The 25,327-nt window shown below is 48.1% G+C and overlaps 1 protein-coding gene across 13 annotated transcripts in view; it reads right to left on the reverse strand.

Annotated features, from left to right (window-relative positions):
- COBL (cordon-bleu WH2 repeat protein) overlaps positions 1-25,327 on the reverse strand; it is a 239,997-nt gene that overhangs the window by 51,821 nt on the left and 162,849 nt on the right. For 10 of the 13 annotated variants that reach the window (XM_084978577.1, XM_084978570.1, XM_084978574.1 and 7 more), the window contains 2 exons: positions 3,748-3,886; positions 699-869 (listed from right to left, as the gene is read on the reverse strand). In XM_084978577.1, coding sequence (XP_084834703.1) covers positions 699-869; positions 3,748-3,886 — 310 coding nt within the window. The remainder of the gene's footprint in view (positions 1-698; positions 870-3,747; positions 3,887-25,327) is intronic. The other 3 variants (XM_084978580.1, XM_084978579.1, XM_084978578.1) reach the window with 1 other exon arrangement.

Below are 25,327 nucleotides of genomic sequence, written 5' to 3' on the forward strand. Positions count from 1 at the left end.
GAGATGCAGGCAGGCGTGACGTACGGTGGTGTCCTCTGCATGTATATCGCATACAGTTAAATATGTAAAACCGCTACCTGTCTGGAGACCAGAGTGCCATACACGGTGCTAGTTAAAATCCAAAAGGAACCCCTAGAACCAATGAAGGGAGCCTGACCTCAGACGGGGTGTGACAAGAAATAGAAACAAATGAGCCTTGAGTTCTGGCTGTTGCTAGGCTCAGATCAAGCTGTTCCCCCTTCTGCAGAACTAATGGTTCAAAGATTCTAATCCCAAGTCCTGTATGTTCGGAGCTGGCCCACGATTTACCGGCGCAGCCAGCACCACCTGTCATCGCTGCGCTGCACCGAGCCGGCTGTGACCGTCACCAGGCGTTCTGAGGACAGTTCTCCTCGGGGGAGTGTTTGCTCCTGGCTGATGTCTCCACCCACATGGTACGGTTTCGGCTGAAATGGAGCCGAGATACAAGTGGCTCATGGGTTAGACCACAGCAGGAATGGTTTGGGGGTTAAATCGGTTTTCACAGGCAGCTGCCTGGCACTCAGAGAGCATTCACTGTTAACCGGACACGCCGCGTTGAGCCAGAGCAAGAGGCGCATGCATCCAAAGACAAGAGCGGAAAGTCTGGAAACCAGTCCTGCCACCAGAGACGGGAGAGAGGAGGGCTGGCGCAGAGCGCCGCCCAACAGAGCACGTACGTGTGGGCCTCGGGTCGGAGGCCTCGCAGGCAGCGCCGTCCCCAGGGGAGCCCAGCGGCTCTGCTGCATCTGTGTCAGGAGGCGGGTAGGGCGGGGGCGGGGGGAGCACTAACTGGGGGGGGCCCCGAGCCGCGCCCCTGGGAGGCTTTTGTGGTACCTGCCGTCCAACACCTGCACGGAATCAACAGGGATACTTCAGACGGTCGAGCCCAGAGAGTCTGCCTCCAACAGGAAGACACATCACCATCACTCACCAGAGGCAGGCAACCTGGCACCAAACCAAACCACACCTGGCACCAAATCCATCCTCACCCCAAACCCAATCAAGCGCACACAGTGCCAAATCCAACCACACCCTGCACCAAATTCAGGCTCATTCAGCACCAAATCCAACCACACTCAGCACCAAATCCAACCTCACCAGGCACCAAATCCAGGCTCTCTAGTGCTTGACACCTTATGTGCATAGGTCCCATCCTTGGGCTGATTTGAAAACACCTGCGCAGTTGCCATTTGTTTCTGGGAGGCACAGCTATTTTTTTTAAAATGCTGGGCCCGAAACTGTGGCTAAAGCCCCCGAACCTCTCTGTCAAGTTCAAGGAACCTTTTCTTCAGGTGAGTCTTTTCCAGGTGCACCGGCTTGACTCTTAGCTCATTCTTGTTGCTTCCACCTGTTACCTCTCACGGATCCAGTAACCACCAACTTCGTTTGCTTCTCTAAGCCCTAAACACCATCACCTCTTGTCTGTTGTTTGGGGTGATATTTTCCAACTTCGTTTTGAAGAGGATTCTGAGCCGCAGAAAGCGTGGGGGTGGTACCCCGCTCCTGTCTGCTTCTCAGACCATCCATCGGAGCTGCCCCCTCTGATCTGTTCACACCTTGGGGGTCCATTTTCAATGTGCTACGAAAATGCTTTTCTTTTGCTAATAAAATTGTTGAAAGTCAATGACTTAATATAACAAATAATAGGAGTTACAGATGTCATAAGGAGTTTCTTTTAGAAACACTTCTTCGAGCTCTAAATTTAGAACTTTCTAGGAACTAATGGTCTATGCTTCACGCCATTATCATCACTAAAAACACAGAGACTTCATTTCTCCATCCAGAGATACACCTATTTATTCCTTCTCTTGGTTATAGCTCTGTAGACGTGGAAAATGTGAATTTCCTCATATCTATCTATCGTCTCCTCCTTAAAGCGAGGATAAACCAAGGCAGGTGTGAATGAGTGTGCAGTGGTGGCGTGGCTCAGGGAAGTGCCTGGCAGAGGAAGACCATGCCATGGCAGAGCCACTAGAAGAGCAGGCCTTCTCCTTGAAGCCGCATTCTTGTTTACCAAGAAATCTGGGTCAAGACTCAAGCCCAGACAGCTGCACTATTACTTTAGTGCAAGTTAAAAAAAAAAAATAATAATTTTTTTTTATCTCTAAATGTCCGAATACAGAAAGAAGCTCCGTGTATTTTTTGGTGGCTAGGGGCTACTTTAAAACATTTCCAAGACTCCAGTTAAAAGTCGTGCTTGCGGTGACATGGTAGTTTTAATTCCTGGGGATTTCTGATGGGGACGGAAGGCAGAAGTCTGCCTTGAAATGGCCACCCAGACCCCTGACCCCAAAAATATTCAGTTATTTTCCGGAGGAAGGGAACTCCTTGCCTCCTCCTCGAGCTTCACAAACAAAAATCTGCGGATGAGAAGGAGACTTGGAGGGGTTACCACCACCCAGGCCTCCTCTTTGAAGTGGGAGCTGTCCCTACGCTTTCACTTGAAAACACCCAGTGCCCTTCTCCTGCCACCCCTGTGGCCACCAAGTGCCCACCAAGTGTCTCAAGCTCGTGGGACAGGCCCCGGCCCTTGAAGGCTGAGTCCGGAGGTCCCTCCTGGGCTGGGAAGGGACTGCTGGCCTCAAGCACATTCTCAGTACCGCTTTGCATGGATGCTTCGTGGAGTTTCGGTGAGGAACTTGAACTCTGAGTGGGGGGAGCCTCAGAAGGCAGAATGGGGGCGGGGGCGGCTTTCATGGGGGACGAAAGAGAAAAGCAGGTTTTACTTGAATAAGCTACTGCTTCTGTTTCCTTTCTCCTTTGGGAAAGAAGATGCATTGACATGAAATATAGGCTTTGGCTCCTTAAGAAGATCGATTCCCAGGCTGCGAGATGCTAAGACCTTCAGAGCGAGGTACTGACCAGGGGAAAAATGCCGACAAACAGCCAAGTCGCTCTTGTGACAGTTTTAGGTGCTGACGGTGTGATGTGACCGCGTATCATTGGGTGTCTTTTCCCTTTGGGGGCTGCAGGCCTGAGGTCAAAGGCAAAAGACGACGGTGCCAGGAGACTGGCTCAGGGCATGGCTTCTGAAGCACTCGCCAAGGGCTTATCCCGGACAATCCCTGTTTGTCAAGGGCAACTCCTGTCCCTACGCAAATGAAGTAGCAAACACCGAAGGCTTTTAAGATAAAGTGGGGCCTCCCTGGCCGGTGGACCGGAGACCCCGCCTCTCCTGCCCGCTTCCTTGCTCAGCCCGAGGGGCTAGGATGTCGGGATCCAACGGCCGTCTGCTCACAGGTATCGCAACGGCACCCTCTCTGCTGCGGTTCCCTTGTTCTCAAAGCAAAGGCCATGTAGGCGGAGAGCCGTCTCAAATAGGGTGCTCAAAAGGTGACTGCGCTGGTGTCCCCTGACCTGGAAACCCTGGGGTCAAACCACCTTTCACACCAGCAGCGGTAGGTAGGCCCCGTCCCAAAGCTGGCTTCTTCCATCAAGGAGACACATCCCCAGCCTCGCTCCCCGGCTCCCCGGCCTCGGTCGGTCGTGCCCTCCAGGCGCCTCCATCGCCCTTGCTCCCCCACCAGCCCCCCGTCTGAAAGCCCCCTCGCTCACGCCCAGAAAGCCTGCCCGAGGCTATGACGCACGACTGTTTATTTCCAGACTTTCCTTCTCTAGCCTGAGTGCTTTGGGGTTAATGCCGTCGTGGGGGCGGCCGCTGCAGGGGTGGCAGCCGTGGCAGCGCAGGCCAGACACCCAGGGCATGCAGGTGTCCCTGTCACTCACCCGTCCGGGACCTCCTGTTCTCCTCCTGGTCCTCCGTGCGGGCGGGCACCAGCGGGCTGGCCGGCGGGGGCTGGGGCGCCGGGGGGGCCGGCGCCCGCCTCTTCTTCTTCTGTAAGTCCGTCTGGGACCCCAGCGAGAGCTGCGGAGCACAAAGGGGACAGGCAGTCAGTGTGAGGGCCACGCTGTGTGGGGAGAAGCTGGCTGGTGTGACCAGCAGTGGAGATGGCTGGCAGGTCGCCGGTCCCCTTGCTGGGGCCCCTGGGCAGGCAGCAGAGGCGGGGCTGTGTGGGCCACTGTGCTACCTGCAGGGGCCCAGAGGGGGTCCAGGGACGCTCAGAGATGCCCCCAAGACCCCTGGGTGGTGGGGCTCCTAGGGGCTCCGGGCGAAGCAGAAGACTTGGAAATCCCCCCTCAGATGACAAAGGGGATCCCTAGCTCTTACTGAAATGCGACAACCCACTATTCCTTCTGGAAGCTTCCCATGACGTGCTCCTGCAGAGGAGGAACAGGGGTAGCTCAGGTCCCTTCCTGGCCTGACTTCCCCCGGTTCTCCCGCCTCTGCAGGTTCCCAAGCAGCCGGCACCCACAAGGGTCCACAGGCCCAGACCTGGCGCCCGGAACTGCAGGGAACTTGCCAGCGCGTGGGACGTGAGCAGGTGGGCCACCGAAGTCCCACCTAGTGTGGGGACCCAGCTCCTCTGGAAGTTTAACAAGGGCCAGTGTGAAGCTTCGAAGGGCCTCTTGGTGGGGTCGGCTGGTCCCAGTGTAGAGAGTGAAACCCGCTTCCCGTCCGGCTGTGCTCACTGATGAGATGCCGGCGAGGGGGCATTTGTGCACAGAGGATGGGCAAGGACGGCGACAAGGCGCCCACGCTAGGCTCCTGCCCTCCTGCCCCGGGGCCTGCAGCAGCCTGGGGCCCCCAAGTCCAAGGAGGCCCTCATTGTTCAAGGGCTCAGCCTGGGGGGGCGCACAGCTGGCACCACCCGCCAGGCCTCAGTCCTGCTCCTGGGGCTCCTAGGTTATGAACTCGGGCTCACAGCCGCTGGAGGCCAAGGTACCACCTCCTGGAGGGGGCATGTCCTCTTCTGGGCCAGACCTGGTGTTTCATTGAGAGTGTGTGTGTGTGTGTGTGTGTGTGTGTGTAAAGACTCTCCCCTTACAATTTCATCAGTAAAACATATGTCTACTGCAAATTTTTTTTTTTTTTGCTATTTCTAGGGCCGCTCCCATGGCACATGGAGGTTCCCAGGCTAGGAGTCTAATTGCAGCTGTAGCCACCAGCCTACGCCAGAGCCACAGCAACGCGGGATCCGAGCCACGTCTGCAACCTACACCACAGCTCATGGCAACGGCGGATTGTTAACCCACTGAGCAAGGGCAGGGACCGAACCCGCAACCTCATGGTTCCTAGTCGGATTCGTTAACCACTGCGCCACGACGGGAACTCCTGCAAACTTTTTTTTCAATGATAAAAGAAGAAGGTAACTTCTGGAGACCTTGGAAACCTAACACTGCTTGTGAGCCTCAGCGCCGAGCAGTCAGCACTGTCCACCGGAAACCCGTCTCACCGGAAACCTGTCTCTCGGGACACTCAGCCTTGCCCCCACCCCCAGCCTGCAGTGGGGACGCCTTCGCCTTGACCCCAGCCCGGCTGTCCGGCTCCCACCTGCGGCTGCCTTCCTGTTTCATCACCCTCTCCCTCCCTGAGCCCCGGACCGTCCCGAGGCAGCGCAGGGTGGGGCTGCTGCCCCCTTCTGCTGGGGCTCCCGGGATCCCAGCCTTCCGTACATCCTGTGAGTCCAGGGACGGTCTCGTGCGGGTCCTTGAAGAGGTTTTGCTGTTGTTGTCAACCATCTAATTGAGGCCGAGTTTACACACCACACAGTTCACCCATAAAGTGTACAACTCCGGGCTTTTGGGACCTTCGCAGAGTGTACAAACATCACCATAACCCTAGGACATTTCCTCGACCTCCAAAAGAAACCCACACTCTTTTTAAAAAAAGTGTTTTCCATTAGACTTGATTTACAATGTCTGTCAATTTCTGCTCTACAGCAAAGTGACGCAGTTAGAAAAATATACATACATTCCTTTTGTCATATTATTCTCCACCACGCTCCATCACAAGTGACCAGATATAGTTCCCAGGGCTGTACAGCAGGATCTCACTGCTTATCCACTCCAAAGGCAATAATTTGCATCCACCAACCCCAGACTCCCCGTCCATCCCACTCCTTCCTCCTCCCCCTTGGCAACCACAAGTCTCCTCTCCAAGTCCGTGAATTTCTTTCTGTGGAAGGTTCAACTGGACCCCATATCAGATTCCAGATATAAGTGATATCATATGGTATTTGTCTTTCTCTTTCCGACTTACTTCACTCAGTATGAGAGTCTCTAGTTCCATCCATGTTGCTGCAAATGCAAATTTCATTCTAAATTCTTATGGCTGAGCAGAATTCCATTTGCACATGTACCACAGCTTCTTAATCCACTCCTCTGTCGATGGACATTTAGGTGGTTTCCATGTCTTGGCTATTGCGGATAGTGCTGCAGTGAACATGGGTGTGCACGTATCTTTTTGAATGAAAGTTTTGTCTGGCTATATACCCAAGAGTGGGACTCCTGGGTCATATGGTAGTTTTATATTGAGTTTTCTGAGGTACCTCCATACTGTTTTCCACAGTGGTTGTACCAATTTACATTCCCACCAACAGTGTAGGAGGGTTCCCTTTTCTCCACACCCTCTCCAGCATTTGTTATTTGGCCTTTTTGACTGGTGTGAGGTGTTACCTTGTAGCAGTTTTGATTTGCATGTCTCTAATTAATCATCAGTGATGTGGAGCCTTTTTTCCTGTGCCTGTTGGCCATCTGTATATCTTCTTTGGAGAATTGTCAGGTGTGTTCAGGTCTTTTGCCCATTTTTCAGTTGGGTTGTCTGCTTTTTTGCTGTTGAGCTCGAAAGAGTTTTTCTTCCCTCTCTTTTTTCTTTCTGGGCTCCAATTTGAACATTGAGTGTTCTAAGTCCCTGTTCCTTCTAAATCCCATTTTCCTTGAATATGCTTTTTTAACTACTTAAAAATTTCCCCCGTTTCTCAGAAGTTTCCTTTATTTCATTGTTCAACTCTTCTGGTTTTTAATTTTCTGTTACCATATTTTTAATTCCCAAGAGCTCTTTCTTCTTATGTCTTTTCAGGATAGCTTTGCATCTGGTTTCCTGGATACAGTATCTTCTCTTTTCTCTTTGAGGTTATCAATCGCTATCTTTAAAAACATGTCTTTATGGGAGTTCCTGTCATGGCTCAGTGGTGAACAAATCCGACTAGGAACCATGAGGTTGCGGGTTCGGTCCCTGCCCTTGCTCAGTGGGTTAAGGATCCGGTGTTGTGGTGACCTGTGGTGTAGGTTGCAGACGCGACTTGGATCCCTTGTTGCTGTGGCTCTGGTGTAGGCCGGCGGCTACAGCTCCGATTGGACCCCTAGCCTGGGAACCTCCATGTGCCGCAGGGAGGCCCTAAAAAGACAAAAGACAAAAACAAAAAAAAAAAACCCCAAAAAACCCAAATCCAAAAAAACCCCCAAAACCATGTCTTTATTTTCATTTTCTTCTGTTTTTACACACGGTCTTTTCCTCCAAGTTCCTCTTTTTTCCATTTGTCATGGCCTCTCGTCTGTCACATCTTGGCCTTGCCTCAATTCTGATGATCCTTGGCTGACTGCTCCTAATTAACTGCGTTTCTGTGGACACTCAGAGGATTGCCTGTGGGCGCCTGGCAGAAGTCTGGTGGGCTCACGGGGAGATCGCCAGCGTCCACACGCTGCAGGTTCTCTCTTGAAGCCTCTGAGCTGGCCTTGCTGAGGGGGTCCAGCAGGAAAGCCCAGTAAGCTGAATGTCCTGGACTCGGAGTGCGAGGGCAGACTTGGGGCTGGGCCGGGAGGACTTGCGCAAGCATCACAGCCAGCCTGTCCTTGGTCAGCAGCTCCTCTGCCCGCAGCCGTGCAGAGTGAGCCCACCGTCCTGAGCCTTGCGGAGGCCCGGCCTCCCCGACCCAGCCTCTCCACCTGGCCTGTAGCTCTCAGCTCCTCCTGCTTGGCTAGATATTTAGCCCATCAACACACTGCAGTTCTAAGAGTCTCCTGACAACCGCCCCTGCTCCTTCTCCCCATCTCTCGGCCCTCCTGGACCAGGGCCTTGTCTGCATTTCAGTGGGGTTTCAGGAGAGAGGCAGGCCAGGTCATCTCATCAGCACGTGTTCCTATATTTTTTTTCAGGCTGCCCAGGACTCCATGGACCCCCCAGTCACAGTTAACCCAGTCCATCCCCCTTGTCTTTGGTGGAATGTTGTGACCGTGGCTTTGGCGTTGACGAGTGAAACGTGCTGGAACTCCTTTATCTTTCCCGTGTGTCATCTTCTGTCTTTCCTTTTCCTTTTATTTTTTTTTAGTTTTCAATACCTTCCTTCACTGTAACCTGCGGGGTAAGTGGTAAGTATGACTGGAGGGAAATTAGATTCAAAAACTGTTTCCCAGTTTTTAAGAATCCTTGTCATGCGGCAGCTTGGGATAAAGTCACCAAGACTCAAATAAATGGCACTGGTGGAGCGCCTAGTGTGAGTCAGAGGGTGAAGGACCTGAGGTTGACTCTGTGGGGACGTGGGTTTAATCCCTGGCCTCGCTCAGTGGGTTAAGGATCTGGTGTTGCTGTGGCTGTGGCGTAGGCTGCAGCTGCAGCTCCGATGAGACCCCAGGCCGGGAACTTCCATGAGCCACAGGGGCAGCCGTGAAAAGAAAAAAACAGGGACTGGTGTGTTCACACTGCGGTATATGGAATGACTGGCCAGTGGGAACCTGCTGGGTAACAGAGAACTCTACCCAATGTTCTGCGGGAAAAGCGTCTGAACAAGAATGGGGGTGTGTACATGTGCAGCTGAATCACTTTGTTGTACAGCAGAAACACTGTAGATCAACTCGGCTTCAATAAAACTTTAAAAAAATGAAAAAAACAAATGAATAAAAAATAATCAGAAAGAAAAAAAGAGAAGAAAAAACTGGCTATTGAAGCATTCCACTTTTCTGTTCGCGTGGTGCATGGTTCTCTACGCGGGCTCAGACGGCAGGGTGCGTGAGCTGGCAGGTGCAGCCTGGTCCGGGTGTGATGCCTGCTCCCAGCACCTGCACTGTCAGAATCCTGCCTCTCCCTTCCACCCGGCTGGGGATGGATGCTGCTGAAAGGCATAAAGCCTCGCCTCTGGTACCTGGGTTTCTTCCGTCATGGTTGACATCTGCGCATTAATTAATCACCATGATTCAAGCACTATGGATTTGCCTGTGTGTATTGCTTTCTAGACCGCATTTCTCAATCTCTTCTTAAAGATGTCGCGAGACTTTGTTCAGGGTCATTTGTTCGTTTCTCTTCCCGTTAATCCTGTGGTGGGAACGGTGGATTCAAAGATGCATAGAGCTGCAGACCTCACACTGATGTCCACCATCCAATGAAGGAGAGATGATTCTATGACCTCGCGTGAGCCTCTAAGCTTGTCATATTGCCAAGAGCCGTCCTTTGGGGCTGACGTGGGGACACGGTTTCTTCTGTGAAGTCACGCCGGTTAATCTGAGCCCTCTAAGCTCCGCCTGACATCTGTGCCATAATGCCAAGTTCCAGATTCTGCTGAGTGCCAACATCAAGTGGGAGATAATTAGAAGAGAGGCTCAGGGAAGCAGTTCTGGCTCACCAGCGTGGAAAAGCAATTTTACCCGTTGAAAGAAAGTTCTGGCTCCCTCCTTATTACCGGATTTGGAGAAGCATCAACCTCCCCAAGCCTTTGCCAGGACGGCCCCGCTTTGCCTCCGGCTGCCTTTCTCCGAGAGACAATCACAGCACTTCATAAACAACAGCTAAAGACCGTGTATTTTCCGGGCGCACTGATAAATTAAAGTAATGGGTTTGAAGAGTGTTTGGCAAAGTCTGAGACTCCAATCAAGACAAGATCTAATGGGCAGAAGTATTTTTTTTTTCCTGGGGTTTTTGTTAGTTTAAAGTGTTTAAACGAGAGCGTTCTAGTAGGAGTTCCCATTATGGCTCTGCAGGTTAAGGACCTGATATTGTCTCTGCGTGGATTTGGGGATCCATCCCTGGCCTTGCTCAGTGGGTTAAGGATCCGGCGTTGCCATAAGCTACGGTGTAGGTCACAGACAAGGCTCAGATCCAGAGCCTGTGGTGGAGGCCAGCTGCTGCAGCTCCGATTCGACCCCTAGCCTGGGAACCCTCTTATGCTACAGGTGTGGCCCGAAAAAGGAAAATAAAACCCTCTGGCAGGGAGTTCCCATGTGGCCCAGCCGGTCAAGGATGGGGCATTGTCATTGCAGTGGCTCAGGTTTGTGCTGAGGTGAGGGTTCTGTCCCTGGTCGGGGAACTCCACACGCCATGGACATGGCCAAAAAACAACACCAACAAAACCCAACCCTGGCAGACGTAGCTGGAAAAGAGTGGACAGGAAGTTCCGGTGAAAAAGAATTTCTTCTGTAAAATCCTGCTGTAGAGCCAACCTGCTGGTTCACGTGGACCAGATGGCACCCGGGGACGCCAACCTGGCAGCCAGGTGGTGGACAGTAGAGCTTTCCAATGGCGGTGATGGCCCAGCTTTGTCCTTCTGGGCACCTGCAGAGATCGTGCAGGAAGCCGGACAGGCAGTGACACCCTGGCCATGGTACAGTGCCCTCAGGGGAGGAAGGAGAGGTGGCAGCCAAGGAGAAGGCAGGGTCCCAAGCGGGGGGCTTTGGGCCACAGAGGATGGGAGGGCTCAGTTCAAGGGCATGCTCCCCTTGGGCTTTGCTTGTTTCTGTTTATTTACCTCTTTCTTTAGCCCTGCTTTTCTCAAGGATACTTCCCTTCCACTGCACCCTGAGGACAGAGCCCTCAGATCTAGCCTGCTTGCTGATCTGCCCTCCGGGGGGGGGTGGGGCTGAAACACCTGCTCACTAGACCCCCACCCCCAGGTATGAGAGGTCTCGGGAAACAGCGCTCAGGTATTTGTACTAACGTGTGACTCTCCTTCTGCGGATTTGGGGAGGGGTCATGTCAAGGCCAGGGTGAACATCACATCTGATCTTACAGGAAGATTCTGGGAGCACTTATGCCTTGCAGGGGTCCCTGAAAGCCACCATAAAGAATACATCCACCCCTGTCACCAGTGACATAAAACGTGGGGACTCTGAATCTTAGTCTTAATTTCAAAAGTCAAATCTTTGGGAGTTTGGGGTCAGTGGATGCAAACTATTACATTTAGAAATGCAATGAGGTCCTGCTGTGCAGCACAGGGAACTCTATCCAATCACTTGTGATGGAACATGATAGAAGATAATAGGAGAAAAAGAATGTAGATACATATGCATGACTGGGTCACTTTGCTGTATAGAAATTGACAGAACATGGTAAATCAACTATACTTTAATTAAAAACCTAAAAAAAACACTTTAATGTGATGTTAATACTTCCTCAGGAGCAACTGGATAAGGGGATAGAATATTACATGGTCCTGAAAAAGAACCCAGGCAAGCAGGCTGCCAGATGGCTGGTTCTGGCAACACATTCTTTTATTAATTTGAAACATTCAGGAGTTCCTGTTGTGGTTCAGTGGTTCCGAATCTGAACTAGCATCCATGAGGATGCAGGTTTGATCCCTGGCCTTGCTCAGTGGGCTAATGATCCGGCATTGCTGTGAGCTGTGGTGTAGGTCACAGATGAGGCTTGCATCCCATGTTACTGTGGCTGTGATGCAGGCCGGCAGCTGTAGCTCCAGTTAGACCTCTAGCCTGGGAACCTCCATATGCCACAGGTGAGGCCCTAAAAAGACAAAAAAAAAAAAAAAAAAAAAACAGAGTGCAGTGCAAACATCTTAGTTTGCAGCTGGATGGATTTCATAGTAGAATCTTTGTTCCCCTTCCCCATCTTTATTGAGGTCTAACTGACCAAACGGTAATATACATCCTTTTTAAATCCTGCTGTCAGAGGATATGCTGGCCTCTTTGGGGTCACTGTAAATAAAGCAGCACTGATCCTGCTGAGCCAACATCAAATCTGATGAAAGCGGCATCTTGGCCGGCTGTGATCCAGGCAGATGGCTGGAGGAGATTCTAAACTGAACTGAGGAAGTTTCCACGCACCACAGCAGGTCGGGGATCTGTGGCGCAGATCACCACAGCGGCGCAGGTTCAATCCCTGTCGGGGGACTTCCATATGCCAAAAAAAAAAAAAAAATAAATAAATGTAACCATCTCACTCCTAAAATGAAAGAAAAAAAAAAAGAGAGAGAGTTCTTCCAGGAACTGCAAACCACACATTGCAGACCTGCACCCAAGGTGCTGAGATTTTATCAGTTCTTTGCTGCTGTCAGGTGGCAGTGCAATTCCAGTGTCGTCAGCTGCTCAGGGCTCTGCTTCATTCTTAGGCTCCTGAGAAATGCTGACAAGACTCCCGTCAAACTCTGATGCCTCAGATCAACAAAATGACCCCCTCTGGTTGTTTATATGCCATCTGTAAATTAAAGCCCTCTTTGCAAGTGGGAGCAGCCCCTGTCACGGACGTCTTTGGTAATTCCAGAAAGAAAAGCACTGGCCGTGCGGCATGGAAGTTATGAAAAGAAACAAGAGGTGCAAAGTCAGAGCTTTCTCGCTCCTTCACTTAGAACAAGATGCCCTAAAACAGGATACTGATTATGTGCATTTGGTTCTTAAATAGAGATTTTAACACGGAATCCTCAAGTCCAATCTCCCTTCCTATTCTCCAACCCTCACACCCCCTCAATGGATATTTTTGAACGGTTATTTTTTTCTGCTAAAATTGCATTAGCTAGGAATCTGGACATAGAAAGTTATCTATAGGTTTAAATCTCTATGTTTAAAGTAACGGCAAAAAATTCCTTCTTTTAAAATGTCACCCCCAGCGCATGTAGGCAGGCTGCCAGCCATTGGCATCCACACACCAGAGGCAACCCCCTCCCCTGCAAATGCTTCCTGTGTCCACAGCAGAGTTCAGGGCTCTGGCAGAGGGACAGGAGAGGGGGACACCCTGCCCCCCCCCCCCCGATGGGAGAGGGGAGGGACTTAGGATGGAGAGTGGAGCACAGGCAGGTGATACAGGATGCAGACCCAGCAGGGGCAGAGCCTCCCACTCCCCTTGAGCAGCTTCAGTGGGCATCATTTCCCTTCTCCCCAAGTACTTCCCCTCTGACGCATACGTGCATAGGTCTGGACACGGTTTAAGTAGACTGCGAAAGCATTAGGGAGAAAGGAATGATAGAATGCCACAGGGTCAGTTTAAACGGTGTGTTCTGAAAAAGATTCCACAAATATAGGAGTTCCCGTCGTGGCGCAGTGGTTAACGAATCCGACTAGGAACCATGAGGTTGCGGGTTCGGTCCCTGCCCTTGCTCAGTGGGTTAATGATCCGGCGTTGCCATGAGCTGTGGTGTAGGTTGCAGACGTGGCTCGGATCCCGCGTTGCTGTGGCTCTGGCGTAGGCCGGTGGCTACAGCTCCGATTCAACCCCTAGCCTGGGAACCTCCATATGCCGTGGGAGCGGCCCAAGAAATAGCAACAACAACAACAACAAAAGACAAAAACAAACAAACAAACAAACAAACAAACAAAAAACAAATATAGTCAGTTCATCTGTAACAGAGGAGCAAAAGCAACAGAATGGAGAAAATCAGGTCTTTTTAACAAACGGGGCTGCAAAAAAGTGGATCTACACACAACCTCACATCCTTCACCAAAAGTAACTCAAAGTGCATCGCAGACCAAAAACATAAGCTGAAAAACTCCTAGAAGACAACACTGGAGAAAATCTAAATGACCTTGGGTTTGACAATGACTTCCGACGACACAGACATGATCCATGAAATAAATAACTCATCAGTCAAACTTCATTAAAATTAAAAATTTCTGCTCTGCAAGTGACACTATCGAAAAATGACAAGATCTGGCACAGACTGGGAGAAAATATCTCCAAAAGACACATCTGATAAAGGACTTTATCCAAAATAGAAAAAGAACGCTTAAAACTCAACAACGAGAAAAGCACCCTGGAGGTCCTGCTGTGGTGCAGAGTTCACAATCCGACTGCACTGGCTTGGGTCAATGGGAGATGCGGATTCGAAGCCTAGCCCAGGAACTTCCACATGCTGTAGGGGGGCCATTAAAAAAAAAGAAAGAAAAAGAAAAGAAAAGAACCTGATTGAAAATGGCCAAAACTTTAACAGACGCCTCACCAAAGACAATGTACAGAGACACTTAAGCACATGGGAAGATGCCCGCATACATCATTAGGGAAATACAAATTACAATAGCAATGGCACACCCAGGCTCCTCTATCAGAGTGGCTCGAGTCTGGAACAGCGACACCATCAAACGCTGGTGAGCTTGTGGAGGAACAGGAACTACTCTCATCACGGCTGGAGGGGATGCAGAATGGAGCAGCTGCTTCGGAAGACAGCTTGGCAGTGTCTCACAAAGCTCATTCTCACCACAGGATGCAGCAATGCACTTGCTGGAATTTACCCAAAGGAGCTGAGGAACCTGCACAGAGGTGTGTACCAACGCTTTGTTCATAATCGCCCAAACTTGGAGGCAACCACAATGTCCTTTGGTAGGTGAGAGAAGGAACTGGGCTACATCCAGACAATGGTTTTATTCAGCACAGTAAACAACTAAGTTATCCAGCCGTGAAAAGGAAACTTAAGTGCCCACTCCTAAGTGAAAAGCCAGTCTGAAAAGGCTAGGTCCCGAGGACTCCAAGTATATGCCGTTCTGGAAAAGGCCAAACTAAGGAGTCAGGAAAAGGACCAGTGGCTTTTGCCGGAGGGAGAGGGAGGAAGGGATAAGCAGTCAGCGAAGGTTTTTTGGGCAGGACACTGTAATGACAGGCAGGTGTCATCAAACATATAAATATATAAAGCCAAGAGTGAATCATACTTTAACCTATAGACTTTGGATGACAATTACCTGTCAGCATAGGGTTATCAGCTGTAAGAAATATACCGCTTGTGGGGACGCTGGTCTGCTGATAGCAGTGGGGGCTGTGCAGGGGGGGCAGTGGGAACTCTCAGTAGCTTCCACTCAATTTTGCTATGAAATGAAAACTGCTCAAAAAAAAAGTAAAAAATAATTTTTATGTATTTTTAAAATGTATAAAACATGAAGTATATATATGTACACAATTCTGTATGCAGAGTAATTGTTATGTATAAGAATTTCTATTCCAAGTTGTCATTGATAGAATTTGAATTGCTTTCCTGAAAGTTCTGTGGATTTTGTTTTTGCCCCTCAAGTTGGAAGCTCCTAACATGCAAGCCATTAAAATGATGTAGTTTTTTATTAACGTATAACATAAGAATTACTTATGAATATGAAATCACCTCCCGAGGCAGGGGACAAGCAGGCAGCTCTTGGAGCTCACAGGACGCCCCGTCAACGTCGGGGTCTCCCTGGAGAGGCGTCCGTTACGAGTGTCAGAGCTATCCTGCCAACGTCCACACACCAGGTCTTTCGGGGCATCTCCTTAGGCTGCTTGTCTGAGCACCAGGATGTGAGCAGGGCCTGTGATCCTCCCTCACCTGGGTCGTGGGCAGGGACCACTTTCCATGCATTTTTCTGAGGCGCCCTTGCGGGTGGACACGTGCACCCGGGCCCAGTACACACCACAGGCACCAAGGCACCATCAGCCTGGTCCTGAACAAGCCCCCACGGGCTCCAGTTGCCCTCCGCCAATTCCTCTCGGTGCCAAGAGCTGCAGACACCCCTGGACACACCCTCCCAGCATCACGGCTCTCCCACTGCATGGCCCGTGATCAAAACCTAAAGCACGGTTCTTATTTTTCTTTCTTCTTTTTCGGCTGCCCACGGCATATGGAATTCCCAGGCCAGGGATCAGATCTGAGCTGTTTAGTTGTGACCTACGCTGAAGCTGCAGCAATGCTGGATCCTTAACCCACTGTGCCAGGCTGGGGACTGAACCTGCATCCCAGGCCTCCCGAGAGGCCCCTGATCCCATCGTACCACAGCGAGAACTCCAGAAACAAGGTTCTTAAAGTGAGTCTTCGTGAGCCATGGGGGACTCAGGCCCCCAAATCGTCCCTAGCGAGGATGCTGAGCCCGGGCCAGGTGAGGGTGTGGGCTGCTCTGTTCTGTGCCGACTCAGCCCGGGGGAGGACTCGTTCCTGCTCCTGCAGGGAACATACTTTCACTGCTGGTGAAGGCCTGTCTGCGAGTCTATGCTTCACCACAACTTTTGTTTATCTTAGGACCAAGATTCCAGCAGTAGTTTTTTTGTCTGTTTGTTTTTGGGCTGCGTCCATGGCACACAGAAGTTCCCACGGCTAGGGATCAAACCTGTGCCACCGGAGCGACAAGGCCGAGTCCTTAACTGCCAGGGAACTCCCGTCCAGCAGTATTATCAAATTGCAAGCAAGTGCACCAAGTGCCAACCAATACTCAGCACATGCGACAGAAATAAAGCAGAAAGCACGTTCTTAGAACGATCAGGCTTTATTGTTCTATCGGCTCTGACAGCTCCTGAACAGAAAGTGGGGTCTGATGAACCACCACTGCTGGGGGGCAGGGCGTCCCCTGCAGGAAGCCACACCCCCTGTGCTCTCTGCTCCCTCCCATAACGTCCTGTCTCCTCCTACAAAACCTTCTTTGTTAAGAAGTTCTCAGTGACAGGAAGAGTTGACTGTCCTCACCTCCCAGGATTAAGAGGACTGCGAGGTTCTACCCCTTCTTTGGCAAACACGGAAAGCTCCACAGAAACACACGAAGCCCAGCACAAAGAACAGTGTGCTTCTCTTGTGGTAATTATCTCCCAAAACAATAGATTCCGAAAAAAATTACCCAACGTGTTCTATGGTTCAATGAATCCTTTATATAGAAATCAGTCTTTCAATAGTACTTAAAGTCATTTCTCTTCCATTACCAGAAATGTGTTATTTGTTGCTCTCAGCACTTGAGCATGTTATTTTGGTAAAACTATGCAACAAACGTGAACTTGATGGAATTAAGTGTGGGTGTGTTCCTATGACCTAAGATTGCCTATTTGCCTGCTGTCTGAAGATAATCTTTAACTGGGTCGAAACACTTCCACGTGACCTCAATCTACACACACGCATCACTCTTTCCCTTCCTGGCCACTAGGCACATCTTCTGGTTGTTCTGTCCCCTCCTGCCAGCTCTGCAATTAGGTGGATTCAGGGTGTGGCCACCCTGCTGGGAAACTGTTGTCCAGACCTGGACACCGGGTCCCTGTAGGACACTGCCACCTTGCCATCCAAGGGGAGCTCCTTGGGAGAACTGAAGCACTTCTAAGTTAACCATGTGCTGTGACCATGGCGAGCCCGGTCAGCACTACTCTGCTCAGGACAGTCATGGGGGGGCCGGGCACTCAATGGCAATACCCATGGGGCCAGCCTTCCTCAGAATGAGCTGGCTCCCATCACCACATGGCCGCCCTCTTCTCACCAGTAGGTACAGTTATGGCCCAACCATGGTTCCTGTGTACTCTAAGTGTAGAAAGAAGAAGTGTTTTGTTGTGAGCCACACAGGAAGTCCAAGAAAAAGTGTTTTGAATTGGGCATTCAGCATTTAAAAACTTCATAGCGTCACTATTTACAATAGCTAAGACATAGAAGCCACCCAAGTGTCCATCGAAAGAGGAATGGATGAAGAAGAGGTGGTACCTATATATAATGGAATATTACTCAGCCAGAAAAAAGAATGAAATAATGCCATTTGCAGTAACATGCATGGCTCTAGAGATGATCATACTAAGTGAAGTCAGAGAGAGATGGATGTTTTATGACATTGCTTAAATGTATAATCTAAAAAATAATACAAATGAACTTATTTACAATACAGAAATAAATAGACATAGAAAATAAACTTATGGTTACCAAAGTGGAAAGAGGGGGAGAGGGATAAATTAGGAGTTTGGGATTAATATATATATATTATTCTACATACAATAGATAACCAACATGGACCTACTAACAGTGCAGGGAATTCTACTCAAAATCTTGTAATAATCTACAATGGAAAAGAATATGAAAAAGAAGACATATGTGTGTATGTGTGTATATATACATATGCTTATATTTGAATCACTTTGCTGTATACCTAAACCTAACACAACATGGTAAGTCAACTTTATTTCAATATAAACTTAAGAAAATTCCAAAATAAAAATCCTGCTCTCAGGAGAAACCCTTAAATATTCAAAGAAGTCACAGTTAGCCAGAGCCCCCTGCTAATACTGCTTCTTCAAAGCTGGTGAATCTGGACAGTGAGGCACACAGCATTCTTTGAAGTACCATGAGGCTCTGTACATTGTTTGCACCAATATAGCACCACCCCCTGCCCAGAAGTTCTTCTGCAGAGACCCTGAGCACACAGACCCTAGTTTTAGTTTTAATACATTTTCCTACTTGAAGGAAATCAATACAGCCAAGAGTGCGATGGACCATGGCATAACCTGTCCATCTCCTTAAATAACAAATCCCGGAACCGTGTCTGTGCAGACACAATCACGTCATTTGCAAAAAGATAATTTTGCATCTTCCTTTCTGATTTGGACGCCTTTTATTTCTTTTTCTTATTCAATTGCTTTGGCAAGGACTTGTTTGTTAAACAGAAGTGGTGAAATTGAGCATCCTTCCTTTGAGCTGGATCTTAGAGAAGAAGGGTTTGGAGTTTCCATGTTGACTCTGATGGTAACTGTGGGCTTTTCACATATGGCCGTTGTTATGTGGACTTAAGTTCCTTCCTCACCTATTTTGCTGAGAGTTTTAATCAGGAACGGTGTTGAACTTTGTCAAATGCCTTTTATCCACCTATAGAGATAATCCTGTGCTTATTTCCCCCCTTCCATTTTGTTAATTGATTGGGATACGTTGAACTATCCTTGCACTCCAAGGACCAATTCCAGTTGGATATGGTTTATAGATGTTTTAATGCGCTGTTGAGTTCTACTTGCTACTTTTTATTGAGGAATTTTGCATCTGTATTCATCAGGGATATTGGCCTGCAGTTTTCTCTTCTGTAGTGTATTTGTCTGGCTTTGCTATTAGGATGATGCTATAGCCTCAGAAAATAAGTCTGAAAGTGTTCTCTTTTCTTCCACAGTAGTTAGAAAATTTTTAAAAATTAAAAAAAATAAAAACAAAGATTATTTCTAGAGTTAAAGATATATATTTCATAATGAAAAAGAAGTCAATGGATCAGGAAGATTTAACAGTCATGTATGTCTATGTATGACTGTTAAATAACAGAGCTTCAAAATGCAAGAAGCAAAAATCGACAGAATTAGAGGGAGAAACAGATAAATCCACAATATTAGAGAACAATGCACCCCAGATTTGGGTGGGGGGATTTATCCATTGGCTTTTTAGCTGTATTCTTTGCATTATTTGTTTTTAATGGCTGCCCTGAGAATTAAAATAGGTACCCTTAACTTTTATAGTCCATTTAGATTACGTATTCTAATACTTTACATAAAATGAGGACACTTTGCAATCATATAGGTCCATTTTATGCTATACTTGTCATAGGTATTCTTTTTTAGTCTTTTTGCCTTTTCTAGGGCTGCTTCCCTCAGCATATGGAGGTTCCCAGGCTAGGGGTCTAATCAGAGCTGTAGCCGCCAGCCTACACCACAGCCACAGCAATGCGGGATCCTTAACCTACTGAACAAGGTCAGGGATCGAACCCGCAACCTCATGGTTCCTAGTAGAATTCATTAACCACTGCACCACGACGGGAACTCCATAAGTATTCTTTTATCTATGTTATACATCCCAATGACAGTATTATATTTTTTATTTTAAGTAATCATGTAAATTTTGAAGAAATTAGGAGCAAATCCAGTCCTTTATATTTGCTCAAATATTTACAATTTCCTTTCCAAGATTCCAGGTTTCCACTGGTGTTCCTTCCTTTCAGTCTGAAAATATCCTTTAATGTTTCTGTTGTATAGGTTTGATGACAATAATTCTTTTATTTTTTATCAGAAAATATATTTCTTTTGCCTTCATTCCTAAAGGATACAGAATTCTGAGTTGGTAGTCTTTGTGTCTCTCAGCACTTTAAAGACATTGCTCCATTGTTACTTGGCTTCCATTTTTGTTTGTTTTTTGTTTTTGGCCATACCTGCAGCTTGTGGAAGTTCCTGGGCCAGGGCTTGAACCCATGGCACAGCAGCAACCTGAGCCACAGTAATGACAATGCTGGATCCTTACACTGCTGAACCACATAGGAACTCCACGGCTTCCATTGCTTTTGATGATAAACCACTAAGTAGTTTTCAAAACATTGTTACCCTGTATAACATATGTTATTGTTCTCCAGTGTTTATAAGATTTTTCTCATCAAGTCTGTTTTGAAATAATTTCACCATAATGTTCTTAGGATAGTTTTCTTTTTACTTATTTTGGTTTGGATTCACTGGACTTTTTAATTTTTCTCTTCTTTTTAGGGCTGCACCTGTGGCATAGGGAAGTTCCTGGGCTAGGGGGTGAATTGGAGCTGCAGCTGCCAGCCTACGCCACAGCCACCAGCCTATGCCACAGCCACAGCAACCAGATCCAAATGCATCTGAGACCTACACTGCAGCTCATGGTAACGCCAGATCCTTTAACCCACATTTTCATGGATACTAGTTGGGTTCCTCATCTGCTGAGCCACAGTGGGAACTCCTGGATTCACTGAACTTTTAAAATCTGCAAATGTATGTCTTTTACAAAATTTGGGAAAACCTTTGGGCCTTGTTTCTTAAAATTTTTTTTCTCTTTTCTTCTGTGATTCTATTGATACACATCAGGCATTTTTGTAGAGTTGTACAAAAATTTAAGCTCTATTTATATTTCAAAATTTTCCCTCTCTTTTACTGAAATTGGATAATTTCTACTGCTCTGTCTTCAACTGCCCTTTTCTTTTGTTACTTTCATTGTGTTGTTAAGCCTACCCAGCAGAAGTTTTATTTACGATATTGCTTTTCCATTTTAGAATTTCCATTTAGTTCATTTTTATATTTCTTACTAATCTTTTGAGATTTTTAATTTTTCATTTACTACAAGCACATTTTCACTGTCATCAAGCACTAATTCCAAAGTCCAGGTCATCCCCAGGTTGGTGCCTGCTGAAGCCTTTTTTTCTTTGGAGCAGGTCTTAGATTCCTGGTTCATCACATGTTGAATAATTTTGGCTTGTATCCTGGACATAATGAATGTTTTGCTTACAAGAGGCTGGATTTTCTTACAGTCTTACAAAGAGTGTTCATTCTTTTAAGAGGCAGTAAGTAAGCTGAATGAACTCACAATGAAAATTCTGAAAATGTGCAATTCAAGTTCTTTTACCCTGAGCTAGGCTCCTTGCTCCCTATCTCTTGCATGCATGATACCATCAACCAGAGATGTGGGCAGAATTTATGGCTCTTTGGCTTTCTCCTTTCTGTTATTCGTCCCTCAGTATCTAGAGATTGATGGCTGTCCTGAATTTTGGTCCTAGTTTTTCAGGCCAGGAAGACTGCGTTAAGAAATTAACCTAGACTTGATCATTTAAAAACACGTATGTGTGTTATCTCACAGTTTCTGTGGGTTAGCGGTCTGGGCACAGCTACGCTCAGGGTCTCACAAGGTGTCCTTAGGCTGAGCTCCCATCTGGAATATCCACTTGCAAGCTCGGGCGACCGGGGGGCGGGCGGGGGGGGGGCACGTTGGAAGGGTTCCCTCCCTTGCAGCGTGATGCCTGAGGGACCTGGCTGCTTCCTGTGGACTGGGGGCCATCCTCAGGTCCTAGAGGCCACCTGCCCTTCCGTGTCATGTGGTCCTCTTCAAAGGCAGCTCATGTCATCAGTGTTTGCTCTGTGAGGCCAGCAGATCCGTCCCTCTATTTTGCTAAGATGGACTCTCATCTAAGAAAATGTATTCAAGGGAGAGACATTCCGTCACCTTTATCATATAATGTATCTAATCAAAGAAGTGAGACCCGCAGTCTGTGGGTCAGAAGCAAGTTGCAGGTCCCAGGGCACAAAGAGAGGGGGTCACCCAAGGGTCTGAATGACTGGGAAACACTGGGGTGCTGGCCACCAGGACCACACCAAACGCATGTTTTACAATCTTACAATCTGGGGTCCCGGGAGGTAAAAGAACGTCTCCAAAGTTGCAAAGGTCAGTGTTGGTAGAGCCTCGGATTCAAATCCAGGCAAAGCCTGCATCCTCCTGGTAAAAGCAAGGAAGCCTATATGCTCTGCCCTGTTGGAGCAGAGTCTGGGCTCAGCGCCAGAGACCCAGCCTACGAGAAACACGCCATCTGCAAAGCGATGCTGTCCTACTGTTGACTAAAAAATATGCACAGCCTAAAAGCTGGGAGTTATGTTTTATTCAGCAGACAAAACTGAGGACTTCAGCCTGGGAGGCAGCATCTCGAGTAACCCTGAGAGAACTGCTCTGCGGAGGTGAGTGGGGAGCCAGGATCTAGAGGAGTTTTGCAACAAAGGGCTGGCAGCAGGAACAAAAGGTTAACAACAGAAAACTAGAGAGAGTTCCCTTTGTGGCCAGTGGAAATGAATCCAGATAATATTCATGAGAATGAGGGTTCAATCCCTGGCCTCGCTCAGTGGGTTAAGGATCCGGCATTGCCGTGAGCTGTGGTGTAGGTCGCAGACGTGGCTCGAATCTGGTGTTGCTGTGGCTGTGGCCGGTGGCTACGGCTCCGATTTGACCCCTAGCCTGGGAACTTTCCTATGCTGCAAAAAGCAAAACAAAAGAAAAGAAAAACGAAAACAAACAAAAACCCCCACAAAAACTTAGAAAAGTAGATATGTCAGGTTAAGGAATTTAGCGCTTCTCTATGTCTGGGAAGAAACAAGATTCTGGAAAGGTTCCTTTCCAGGCACCTCAGCTCGCAGGGCCGGGGTCCTGTGTTCTCCCATCCTGCCTCCCCTCAGGGCTCCCCCTGGAGGTGGCTGCCATCGCTGATGACTGTCACATCCTCTGTTTATGGACAGGGCAGGCAGTATTTTACCCTCACTATCCTTCTGGAAACATGGGAAATCTCAGCCATACCTGCAACTCAGAGCTCCCCAACACAAAATTAGTTTCCTCAATCCCAGAGTTGCTTGAGGGTGTTTTATCTCCTCATCTGCAATTAAAGCCGCTGAGATTACATCACACCAGAAGGCCCAACAGATGACGCAGTTGAATTCAGAGAAGCCACCACGTTAAAACACTCCCTTCACAATTATAGGAACCTTATCAGGCAAATCCAGATTCTCTTGGTTTGGTTATCAGCTAAGGTTCTCAGGTGCTTTTACTGCCTCTCTCCCGTTACCAGGATATTCAGGCTCTGTAATCCTAGATCTACTGTAATTCTAGTAATAAGTTTGGTAACAGTTTCTAACAGTTGATATCAAAAAGCAGCTCATAAGTAACCATTGTAAAAGCATCAGTTGAAAACCAGGAGGAGGAAGTTCTTTTAGAGAAACTGAAACTCCTCAGTTGGCTGGTGTCCGCAAGCCCATTAACAAGTCCAAGCCCTTCTTTATCATGTAAAAGAGGAAGGAGCCTAAGCTGTGTTCTTGACCTGCAAGGTCCTTTGACCTCTAAATTTACAATGTGCACCTCAAGCCTCTTTACTTAGTGTGGAAACTGAAAACTAAGAAAAGTTTCTGGAGTTCCTGGTGGCTCAGTAGGTTAAAGATGGTGCGGCCCCCACAACAGTTTCCAAGGGAACAAAATGAGATTTTGTATCACAAATATAGGTCAACTCTGTGTTGGGTTAAAGTCTTGCAATAAACCCGTGTGACCGCCACGTAAACAGAGGTAATGGCAACAGTTGGGTTCTATTTAGATGTTTCCCAAATTATTCCATTAGTAAGATTATTCGCTGCAAGACAATATCCATCTACATGGAGTTTTGAAGATCTGAAAGTTGAGAATCATGGACTTGGAGAATAGACTTGTGGTCGCCAACGGGGAGAGGGAGGGAGTGGGATGGATTGGGGAGCTTGGGGTTCATAGATGCAGACTATTGCCTTTGGAATGGATTAGCAATGAGATCCTGCTGTGTAGCACTGGGAACTCTGTCTAGTCACTTATGATGGAGCATGAGAATGGGAGAAAAATGAATGTATACATGTGTGTGACTGGGTCACCTTGCTGTACAGTAGAAAACTGACAGAACACTGTAAACCAGCTATAATGGAAAAAATAAAAATCATTATATATGTACAAAAAAGAAAAACCCAATTAAAAAAACCCCTGGAAATTCTTGCTAATCTTGTGAGCACTCCTGCAGGTCCTATTGCATGTTAGCCTCTTTCAAAACGACCTCGAGTGTGCAGACATGAAGACACAGGCACAGGTATCATTCTCACTTTACTTCTGAGCAAACAGAAGTCACAAAGGTTGATCAGCAAGTCCTTCTGAGTGCCCTGTCCAGAGTTGTACAGAGTGTAAACAGATGAGAAAGACCACAGCGTCTCTAAGTGCCTCGGATCTCACCTAAGGACAAGCTGTCACTGCTCACTACCTTTTTTTTAATGGCCACGCCCCCAGCATGTGGGGCTTCTCAGGCCAGGGACCAAATCAGCAAGTAAATACTGTAAATGAGTATCGTCCTACGAAGAAGAAAGCGAAAAGCACAGAGCCCTTTAGAACTCCAGCCCGAGGGCTCGGAGGGACACGATCTCGTCGTGAGAAGGGTGCAACACGAAGGACAGAGAGGATGCGTGCGTGGGTGGGTGGGCGGGCGAATGAAGGGTTAAAGCCTGAGGTATTTCACTGTCGAATGAATCTACCCATTAAAAATGCTGAAGGCATCATGGACTTTCTTAGGGTCACTAAAAACATTTCACTCCAAAATATGCTAACAAGCAAGGCATCTGGGGAAAGTATATTTTCCATACTTAAGTAAAAAGATTTCACTTAAGATCTTACCTTTTATTTTTATTGTCTTTTTGCCATTTCTTGGGCCGCTCCCACGGCATATGGAGGTTCCCAGGCTAGGGGTCCAACTGGAGCTGCAGCCACCAGCCTACGCCAGAGCCACAGCAACATGGGATCCGAGCCGAGTCTGCAACCTACACCACAGCTCACGGCAATGCCGGATCCTCAACCCACTGAGCAAGGGCAGGGACCGAACCCGCAACCTCATGGTTCCTAGTTGGATTCGTTAACCACTGCGCCACGACGGGAACTCCTAAGATCTTACCTTTTAAAGGAAATGGTGAAACCACTTATTCATCATGCATTAGTAAGTGGTGGGTCATTATTTTTATTTGCAATAAAATCCACACAACATAAAATGTAACCGTTTTCCCCATTTTTAAGTCTATCATTCAGGAGTAAGCACAAATAGTTGTACACCCAATCTCCAGAACTCTTTTCATTTTGCAGAACTCAATGTCTACACCCCTTAAACAACAACATCCCCCCCTCCCCGCAGCCCCTAATGGTTTTAGCTATTTTTTTCCCACCCTAGGAATCTTTGCCACAAACAGTTTGGCTGTACAACAAACTGGCCGTAACACAGTTCTGCC

Source organism: Sus scrofa, chromosome 9 (assembly GCF_054392235.1).
Source record: "Sus scrofa isolate SSC_HxYL_T2T_F1_AM1 chromosome 9, Sscrofa_HxYL_maternal_Yorkshire_Landrace_v2.0, whole genome shotgun sequence".
NCBI classification, from domain to species: domain Eukaryota; kingdom Metazoa; phylum Chordata; class Mammalia; order Artiodactyla; family Suidae; genus Sus; species Sus scrofa.